Below are 8,491 nucleotides of genomic sequence, written 5' to 3'. Positions count from 1 at the left end.
ACCTCCTGGGCAAACCGAGCCCTCCGGAGCCCGGGCAGGGGCTGAGCTGCCCCTCGTCCTCCCCAGGGCCCGGGGAGAGCCCCGGGAACTCCCCCAGCCCCTTCCCTGCCCCCCTTCCCAGGCACCTGATCCTTTTGGGGCCGATCTGAGCCGCCTCCTCGTCGCTGCTCCGGCTCCTCCGCCCGCAGCTGCAACGGGAAAGAGCTGGGTGAGCCCCCCCATTGTCCCCCCATTGTCCCCCCATTGTCCCCCCATTGTCCCCTCGCTGTCCCCAGACCAGGAGCCACCAGGCTCCCCCCTAAACTCCCCCCAGGCCCCCAGGTCTCTCCTGTTCCTCCCCCTTCTCCCCCCAGGGCAGGAGGCGCTGGAACAAACACAGGCTCAGGCACCAGGGGGGAACAAATCCTTTATTGGGGGTGCCCAAATTCCCCCCCACGCCCTGGCTGGGGGTCCCAGCCCGCTCTGATCCACGGCTCAGCCCCTGGGAACAGCAGCTCTTCCTGGCTGGGCCCTGGAATTGAGGGGAGATCCATCAAAAATGGGATTAAAGGGGGAGGAATGGGGGGATGGGGAGAGGGGCTGGGATTTGGGGTCCCCAAGGAGCTTAAACCCAGGTTTTATCAGCTCAGGGGTGGCTTTACCTGGGGAAGGGAGGAGAGGGGGAGGCCCCTGAGGGTCTGGAAGCTCCTGCTCTGCTCACAACCCGGGGTTTTCTCTCCACTTCCCATTTGCTGTGACAAAAATTAAGGAAATGGTTAAAAATACGATCCCTGTCACCAAACTCAGCCCTAACAGGGCTGACCCGAAGCTCAGGCTGGGCTTTGGTGCCGTGGGAGCCCCTTCCCAAAATCCCAGGGGTAACTTTGGGGATCTGGACCCCGGGATTTGGGACAGAAACCAGGCAGGACCCAAAAAAACACCAGAGGGGGGAGGAAAAAACCCACATTTAATTCACTTTTGGCCTCAGCAAGGAGGGCCCAGACCCCACCCAGAGCTTTCCACCCCCAAAACTGGACGTGGGGTCCCGGGATGGGGGTGGGGGAAGAGCAAATCCAGCGTTACCTGCCCTGGGCTCGGGGCTCCAGGAGGGTCCCTGCCCTTCCAGCCCCGTGGGAGGCGGATCTGGAGCTGCCAGGAGAGGGGGGAGGAGGTTCAGCACCCAAAAATTGCCTCTCAAAGGAGGGAAAAGGTCAATTGGAGCCGCAGAGGAGCAGCTGGACTCACCTGGGCACAGGGCTGGGGCGGGACTGCTGCTGGTCCCGGGTGGAAAAGGGGATTTCAACCCCTTGGCCAGGTCAGAAATGGCAGAAAATCCATCCAGGGGAGGAGTCCAGGGGGGTCACAGCCCGGGGGGACCCCACCCAGAGCAGCCCCAGCCCAGCAGAGCCCCCCAAGGGAGGGATTTTGGGCTCATTTATCCCAAACCAGGGAATTCTGAGCGGGAAGGGCAGGTGGGAGCCAGCACTGAGTCCCAAACCAGGGAATTCTGAGCGGGAAGGGCAGGTGGGAGCCACCCCTGAGCCCCAGCTCTGCCCAGGGGGATATGGTGGTGCTGCCAGAGGGGAGGGATCCATGGATTTGGGGCCAGGCCCATCCAGGAGAGACTCCAGTGCCCACCATGGGAGGGGTTCAGGGGTCTTTGTGCCCCTCTCGAGGCCACCCCCTGCCCCCTCGGCCTCTCCTGGCTCCCCACGAGGCTTGGGAAGCCCCCCCAGGCTTGGGAAGCCCCCCCAGGCAGGGCAGGGAGGAGAGCCCCCCTCCTTTGGGTGCTCAGCACCCCCCAGGCCCGGGGACACCCATCTGCCCCATGGCCAGGGGGTCGGAGAGGGGCTGGAGCCCCCCTTGGGGGTCACAGGGAGGGTGGACCCCCCCTTGGGGACACTCAGCTCGTGCCCTGCCCTCCAGGTTTGTCCCCTTTTGGTGGTTCCAGCTGGTTCCTCAGAGCTCAGACAGAGAGAAACCCCCTGAGTGCCCCCAAACGCCCCTCGGTGACCCCAACGCCCCTCCCCGCTGTCCTCTCCCTGCTGTGCCCCCACTCACCCACGGCCGCTCCTCTCCTCTGGGGGCTGGGGCTGGGCAGGGGGGCTCCAGGGGGCTCCAGGGGCTGCTCCTCCTGAGGGGCTTCCTGCGGGCCCGGGTCGGCTCTGCCGCAGCGCGGCCCGGGACACCGCGGGGACAACGGGGGGACAGATGGGGGTCAGGGGGTTTGTGGGGGAGGGATGGGGGGTATTGGGGGATTGGCTGGATGGGAGTTGGACACGGGTTAGACATGGTTGGACACGGGTTGGACATGGGTTGGACATGGTTGGACATGGAAGGACATGGGTTGGACACGTGTGGGTTCCACAGGGCCCCCACAGCTCCTCACCTGCCCGGGGAGGGGTGGTAGCTCTGGTCCCTCAGGTCATCGCTGTAGGCCAGGTCATCTTCCTCCTCCTCTCCTTCCTCCTCCTCCTCCTCCTCCTCACCTTCCTCCTCCTTCTCCTTCTCCCCCTGGGGCTCAGCCCCCCTCTGCTGTTCCTGCTGCTCCTTCTGCTCCGGCTGGGGGCTGCAGGACATGGATATGGACATGGATACGGGGGGGGATCAGCCTGGGGGCCAGGATGGGCCCAAAGGAGGGGACAATCTGGGGGGGGGCACCACTCACCTCCCACCCGCTGCTGCCACGGGACACGGCTCTGGGGGCACCTGGGGCTGCAAGGGGACAGGGGGTGATGGGGGGTGGGAGGGGACAGGGGTGATGGGGGTGGGAGGGGACAGGGGTGATGGGGGGTGGGAGGGGTTAGGGGGTGATGGGGTGGGGAGGGGACAGGGGGTGATTGAGGGTGTGAGGGGACAGGGTGAGGGGGTGGGAGGGGACAGGGGGTGACTGAGGGGGCTCTGAGAGGAAAAGGAGCAGGGTGAGAGGATGGAGGGCAGGGGAAGGGTGCTAGGGTTGGGACAGCCCTGATCCCAGCGGGAGGGGGCAGATGAGCCCCCTGGAGCGGGATGGGTGGGGCTGATGGAGGGGAACAGGGGTGCTGGGATGGAGGGGAACAGGGGTGCTGATGGAGGGGAAACCAGGGGTGATGGAGGGGAGCAGGGGGTGTGATAGAGGGGAACCAGGGGGTGATGGAGGGGTGCTGATGGAGGGGAACCAGGGGGTGCTGAGGTGACCCCAGGGCACTCACCTGTTCCCCCAGCCCCGCTGTGCCCCCCTCCTGCCCTGCTGTCCCCACTGGGTGACCCGGCCGTGCCCTCCTCCTGCTCCTCCTGCTCCTGGTCCGGGGTTCCCCTTCGTGCTCTGGGTGCTGGGGGGGGATCCTGGCCCTGCTGGCCGGGCTGGGGGTCCCGGGGGGGGCTGGCAGGGCCCCCCCAGGAGAAGCTGTGCCCGGCCAGGCACTCCCAGACCAGCGGGGCGGCGCTGCCCGGCGCCCGTGGCTGCACGTCGGGCACGAAGCCGCACTCCTGGCCGTGCCCGTGGGACAGAACCACCAGGCGCTGCAGGGACGCTGCCGGCAGCTGGCCCGGCTCCGGAGACCCTGGGAGACACCAAAACCCCTGAGAAACCCACCCCAAAACGGGGGTCAGGCAGGGGAAACTGGGAAATCCGGGAGGAAAGGGCTCCCCAGCTGGGAGGGGCAGGACCCACCTGCGCTCCTGGCACCGCCGGGGTCGCTGTACCTGCGGGACAGGGGGGTGAGTGGGGGCACAGCCGGCCCGGCCCCAGCCCCGGGGGGGTTTTGGGGGGCTCCCCCAGGTACCTGTCGAGCAGGAACTGGGCCAGCTGGGAGTGCAGGGCGAAGCCGAGCTGCTCCTTGAGGCGGCACCAGCGCTCCAGGTGCCCCCCGATGCGGATCCGGCAGCGGCTCCGCCGCGCGTCCAACTCCCGGCGCCGCTGCCGCCGCAGCACCTCGGGGGCACGGGGGCGACCCCCCCGCCCACAGCCATGGGCAGGGGGCTGGGGGGACACCCGGGGGTCAGGGTGGGCTGGGGGACACCCAGGGGTCAGGGGGACACCTGGGGTCACTGGGGTGGGCTGGGGGACAGGGAGGGGCTGAGGGGTCAGGTGAGGAATTGGGAGTGTCCTGGCTCCATGGGGGGTCAGGTGAGGAATTTGGGGTGTCCTGGCTTTGGCGGGGGTTTTGCAGGTGAGGAATTTGGGGTGCCCCATATTCATAGGGGGGTTCAGGTGAGGAATTTGGGGTGCCCTGGCTCCATGGGGGTGTCTGGGGGGAGTTCAGGTGGGGACACAGGGACACAGGAGGGTATCCCGGGATCACGGGGCACACGGGATATCCCGGGGTGACGGGGCACACGGGGGTGGCCCAGGGGTGACCGGGATCACGGGGGGCACACGGGGATATCCTGGGGTGACCAGGATCCCGGGGGTGACTGGATCACGGGGGCACACGGGGGTGGCCTGGGGTGACCGGGATCACGGTGGGGTGACCGGGATCATGGGGGGCACAGAGGGTGGCCGGGGGTGACCGGGATCACGGGGGTGACCGGGATCATGGGGGCACACAGGGATATACTGGGGGTGACTGGGATCACGGGGGCAGGTATCACGGGAGGTGGCCCGGGATACGGGCGTGACTGGGATCACGGGGGCACACGGGGGTATCCTGGGGGTGGCCTGAGGTCACGGGGAGGGGTCGAGGGGAGGTCACAAAGAAGGGGGTCTGAGGGGGAGACCCTGCACTGTCCCAAGCCCCGCCCCTCACATTGGCCCTGCCCCTCGGACCCCCGGTGTCACCTCCCTCTGGCCCCGCCCTCCCGCTCAAGCCCCGCCCCTCCGTTCCCCGGGCCTCCCCCGCCGCCCGTTTCCGCCGCCGGGCCTTAAAGCGGTGGGGGCGGTGGCGGCAAAACGGCGGCGGTCGGGACGGGAAGAGCCGGGGTTTGGGGCCTCCGTCCTCTTCCGCCGCCCCCCGCCCCCTCCCCGTGCCCGCGCACCTCCTCCGCCGCCGCGCGCTCCATCCCGCGCCGAGGGGGCCCCACCGCGGGCCGTGCCCGCTTTAAGAGCCGCCGGACGCGCCGCCGAGGGGACCGCGCCGAGATGGCGGCGAAGCCCCGCCCACCGCGCGCGGCGCCGCGGGGGCCGCTGGGAGGGGTAGTCCCGCGCGGGGCAGGATGGGAAAATCCCGGGGGGGACCGGGGGGGACACACCGGTTTTGGGTGGGATCTCCGCTTTTGACCCTTTATTCTGCTAAATAACCTCTCAGCACCCAGGGACGCTCGGCTGGGGCACCAAAACCCCACACCAAACCCCCCCAAAAACGCTGCCAACTCCAGGCAGGACCCGGCTGACCGAAACGACCCGAATTTTTGGGGAGAGATTTCCATTTTTGACCTTTTTATTCTGCAAAATAACTTCGGCGCCACGAGCGATGGCGATTGGGTGATGCTCAGCTGGGGCACCCAAACCCCTAAAATAACGAGGGGAACCCCCCAGAACTTCGCCAGGGCAGGGTGCCCGCTCCAAGCGGGAGCCACGGGTGGGGAATTCCGAGGCGGGAGTTCCGTTTTCGACCTTTTATTCTGCAAAACCACCTTTGTTGGGCCCCGCTCGGCCCGGGGGGCACCAAACGGCACCGAGCCCACCCCGGACCCCTCCGAGAGGGGGAGAACCCCCCAGAGCGCTGCGGGGGGGGTCGGGCGCTAACTCCAGGTGGGGTCGTAGCCCGTCCAGTCCTGGGGGGGGGCCAGGTAGACGCGGCGGCCCCGGTACACGAAGCTGACGATGCCGCGGTAGCCGGCGCGGGGGACGCCGGATTTGAGGTCGTCCATGAGCCCCAGGGCCTTGGCGAAGGCCTTGAAGGCGTCTCGGCCGCTGTACTGGAGCCTGACGGCCCCCAGCTCCCTCCTCCTGTTGCCCTGCAGCTCCTCCACCCTCACCTCGGGCGCCGAGTACACCCTGGGCAGGAAGGAGCGCTCGTACTCGTCCTTCTTGAGGTAAGACAGGTCCAGCCGGGTGAAAGGCACGAAGCGGTCGTTGAGTTTGATGAACTTCAGGTACTGGTCGAAGAACTGGCCGTGGCTCACGCCCTTCCTGCCGAAGGTGACGGTGCGCGACACCTCGGGCCGCACGCACGAGCGGCCGCGCCGCTGCTCCGGCTGCCTCATCCAGTCGTCCCAGAAGGCGCGCGGCCACTTGGGCTCCAGCTCGTCCCACAGCTCGGCCAGCAGCAGCCAGCCCAGCCCCGGGAAGAAGTCGGTGCGGTAGAGCAGCTCGGCCTGCGAGGCGTCCACCATCTGCTCGCGGCCGTTGTCGTTCCAGGCCGACACGCACCACAGCGTGCGGTCCTGGCGCAGCAGCGGCAGCGCCGCCTCGAAGTACTCGAAGAAGTCGGGGGCCACCTCCAGGTCGTCCTCCACCACGATGGCGGCGCGGTAGCGGAAGGTGCGGAACACCTGGCCCAGCGCCCAGCGGTAGTGCCGCGCGATGCGGTAGTAGCCCTGGAACTTGCGGTGCTCGGGCGGCACGGGGATGTCGCTCAGGTCGGGCTGCCGGATGTGGGCCACGGCGTCGCCGTAGGACGCGATGACGCGCGCGGTCTCGGCGTGGCCGCAGTCCTGGCTGACGATCACCGGGAAGCGCCGCGCCGACGGGCGGTAGCGCAGCAGCTTGTCCAGGCAGCGCCGCACCGTGCTGCGGTCGCACGCCAGCACCAGCACCGGCAGCACCGGCGCCGCCTCCGCGGGCGCCGAGCTGGGCGCGGGGAGAGCCGGAGAAGCCGCCGGGGCCGTCGGGCGCCGCCGCAGCCGCCACAGCCCGCTCAGCCGGTGGATTTGGCGCAGCAGCTCCTTCTGCCGCTCCAGCTCGGCCTCGGCGTCCTGGGCCAGCCGGATGAGCTCCGACGGCAGCCGCGACGCCGCCTCGGAGCCCGGGGGGGACGGGCGGCTCCACAGGAAGAGCAGCAGGAGGCCGTTCCAGGCCAGGAAAAGCGCCGCCCCCCAGAGCACCCAGCTGCTCTTCTTCGGCATCCTTCAGGGATCAGGGCCGGGCCATGGGGCTGGGGGGGTTAGAGGGGAAAAACAACACTTAAAACCTTCATAAAATCCTCTTTTTACACCCAAAATGACATCCTGACACACACCACTCAGAGTACCCCAACTGCTCTTCTTTGGCATCCTTCAGGGATCAGGGCTGGGCCATGGGGCTGGGGGGTTAGAGGGGAAAAACAACACTCAAAACCTTCATAAAATCCTCTTTTTACACCCATTTTATCCCCAAAATGACACCCTGACACACGACACCCAGAGTGCCCCAACTGCTCTTCTTCAGCATCCTTCGGGGATCAGGGCCAGGCCAAGGGGCTGGGGGGGACTAGGAGGGGATTAGAGAGGAAAAACCCTTTTGAATCTCTTAAAACCCTCTTAAACCCCTCTTTTTACCCTTAAAATTAGGTCTGGAAACACCCCCAGGAAGCTTCACCCTCCCCACAGCCCCAGGGAGAGGAAGTGAAACCCAGGGCCTCCCAGCACCGAGGTGGCAAAAAAAGCCTTGAGAGGCAACAAAAACACACTGAAAACTAAAAAACACCCTGAAATAGCACCAGAACCCTCTTAAAAACGAGCCAAACCCCCCATTTTGCCCCCAAAACGATGCCCCGGATCCCTCCCGGGAAGCTTCGCCCGCCCCCAGAGCCGAAGCAGCAACTCCCGCCCCGGGGAGGGGAAGGGAAAGCCCGACGTGGCAAAAAGGCATTGAAAGGCAGCCAAAAACCTCTCAAAAACCCTCCAAACCCACTTAAAAACTCCCAAAGGCCCTCGAAAACTATCGGAGCCCTCTTCAAAACCGCCCAAACCCACTTAAAAATCACCAAACCCGCGGAAAAGCGACCAAAAACTGACTAAAAACGAGGAAAAAGCTGCCAAAACCCTCTTAAAAAACGACCAAACTCGCCCAAAACTCACCCAAACCTCCTTAAAAACTCTCAAAACCTCCAAAAAAACTGCCAAACCCCTCTTAAAAATGCCCAAAACCTCCTTAAAAACTCTCGAGACGCCCTTAAAAACTCCCCAACCACCTTAAAAATTATCAAGATCTCCTTAAAATCTGCCCAAACTCCTCTAAAAATAAACAAACCCCCCTAAAATTTATCAAGGCCCCCTGAAAAATTATGGAAACCTCCTTCAAAGCTACCAAATCCCCCCCAAAAACCAACCAAAATCCTCTCAGAAATGAGCGAAACCCCCTGAAAAAGGATCAAAACCGCCTTAAAAACTTTCCAAACTCTGCGAAGAGCGGCCCAAACCCTCTTAAAAACCACCAAATTGATATTTTTAAACGAGCAGAAGCCCTTAAAAATTACCAGGGTGCCCTGAAATGAGGTGAAAATAAAGGCAAAGTCCACGCTGGTTAAAGTTTAACCCAAAATCTGGCCCTGGGGAGGGGGGGGAGGGAGGAGGGGGGAGGGTCCCGTGGGGAAAACGGGGCTGAACGGAATAAAAATCTCCATTTCCAGCCTTCAAAGTTGTGGTTTTGGGGGGTTTTTACTCACCTGGA

General features: G+C 65.0%; 2 protein-coding genes and 1 long non-coding RNA gene across 4 annotated transcripts; all 3 read right to left on the bottom strand.

Annotated features, from left to right (window-relative positions):
- Nucleotides 1–392: 392 nt before the first annotated feature.
- Nucleotides 393–1,676, bottom strand: LOC126637144 (uncharacterized). Its single transcript, XR_007628220.1, has 4 exons — nucleotides 1,225–1,676; nucleotides 1,063–1,128; nucleotides 642–731; nucleotides 393–511 (listed from the first exon to the last, which is right to left on the bottom strand). It is a non-coding gene; the product is annotated as an uncharacterized LOC126637144 (long non-coding RNA).
- Nucleotides 1,677–2,364: 688 nt separating this feature from the next.
- Nucleotides 2,365–5,050, bottom strand: LOC126637145 (zinc finger protein 692-like). The gene is made up of 6 exons (XM_050310080.1): nucleotides 4,936–5,050; nucleotides 3,744–3,940; nucleotides 3,632–3,663; nucleotides 3,157–3,521; nucleotides 2,648–2,694; nucleotides 2,365–2,548 (listed from the first exon to the last, which is right to left on the bottom strand). Exons 1-6 carry the CDS (start codon nucleotides 4,957–4,959, stop codon nucleotides 2,365–2,367), a joined length of 849 nt encoding a protein of 282 aa, XP_050166037.1. The 5' UTR covers nucleotides 4,960–5,050.
- A 268-nt stretch (nucleotides 5,051–5,318) lies between these two features.
- On the bottom strand, nucleotides 5,319–8,345 carry MGAT1 (alpha-1,3-mannosyl-glycoprotein 2-beta-N-acetylglucosaminyltransferase). Of its 2 annotated transcripts, none has more exons than XM_050310082.1 (2): nucleotides 8,298–8,345; nucleotides 5,319–6,995 (listed from the first exon to the last, which is right to left on the bottom strand). In XM_050310082.1, the coding sequence occupies exon 2, from the start codon at nucleotides 6,964–6,966 to the stop codon at nucleotides 5,641–5,643; it is 1,326 nt and encodes a 441-aa protein (XP_050166039.1). In that variant the 5' UTR covers nucleotides 6,967–6,995; nucleotides 8,298–8,345; the 3' UTR covers nucleotides 5,319–5,640. The 2 variants fall into 2 exon arrangements, with proteins under 2 accessions (XP_050166039.1, XP_050166038.1); XM_050310081.1 differs by lacking the exon at nucleotides 8,298–8,345 and adding an exon at nucleotides 8,151–8,272.
- Between the last annotated feature and the right edge of the window lie 146 nt (nucleotides 8,346–8,491).

The sequence above is a fragment of the Myiozetetes cayanensis genome, unplaced genomic scaffold (assembly GCF_022539395.1).
Source record: "Myiozetetes cayanensis isolate MyiCay16 unplaced genomic scaffold, myiCay2020 scf1441, whole genome shotgun sequence".
In the NCBI taxonomy this organism is placed as follows: Eukaryota; Metazoa; Chordata; class Aves; order Passeriformes; family Tyrannidae; genus Myiozetetes; species Myiozetetes cayanensis.
Note: the sequence above shows the minus strand (reverse complement) of the source record. Positions and strands in the feature narration are given on the sequence as shown.

Excerpts from the sequence above, each read along its gene's own strand:
- LOC126637145 (XM_050310080.1), bottom strand. The coding sequence starts at position 4,959 with ATGGAGCGCGCGGCGGCGGAGGAG. Across the intron at positions 3,522-3,631 it reads CGGCGGTGCCAGGAGCGCAG|GGTCTCCGGAGCCGGGCCAG; the intron begins GTGGGTCCTGCC and ends GGTGTCTCCCAG. Across the intron at positions 2,695-3,156 it reads GAACAGGTGAGTGCCCTGGG|CCCCAGGTGCCCCCAGAGCC; the intron begins GTCACCTCAGCA and ends GTCCCCTTGCAG.
- MGAT1 (XM_050310082.1), bottom strand. The coding sequence starts at position 6,966 with ATGCCGAAGAAGAGCAGCTGGGTGCTCTGGGGGGCGGCGCTTTTCCTG.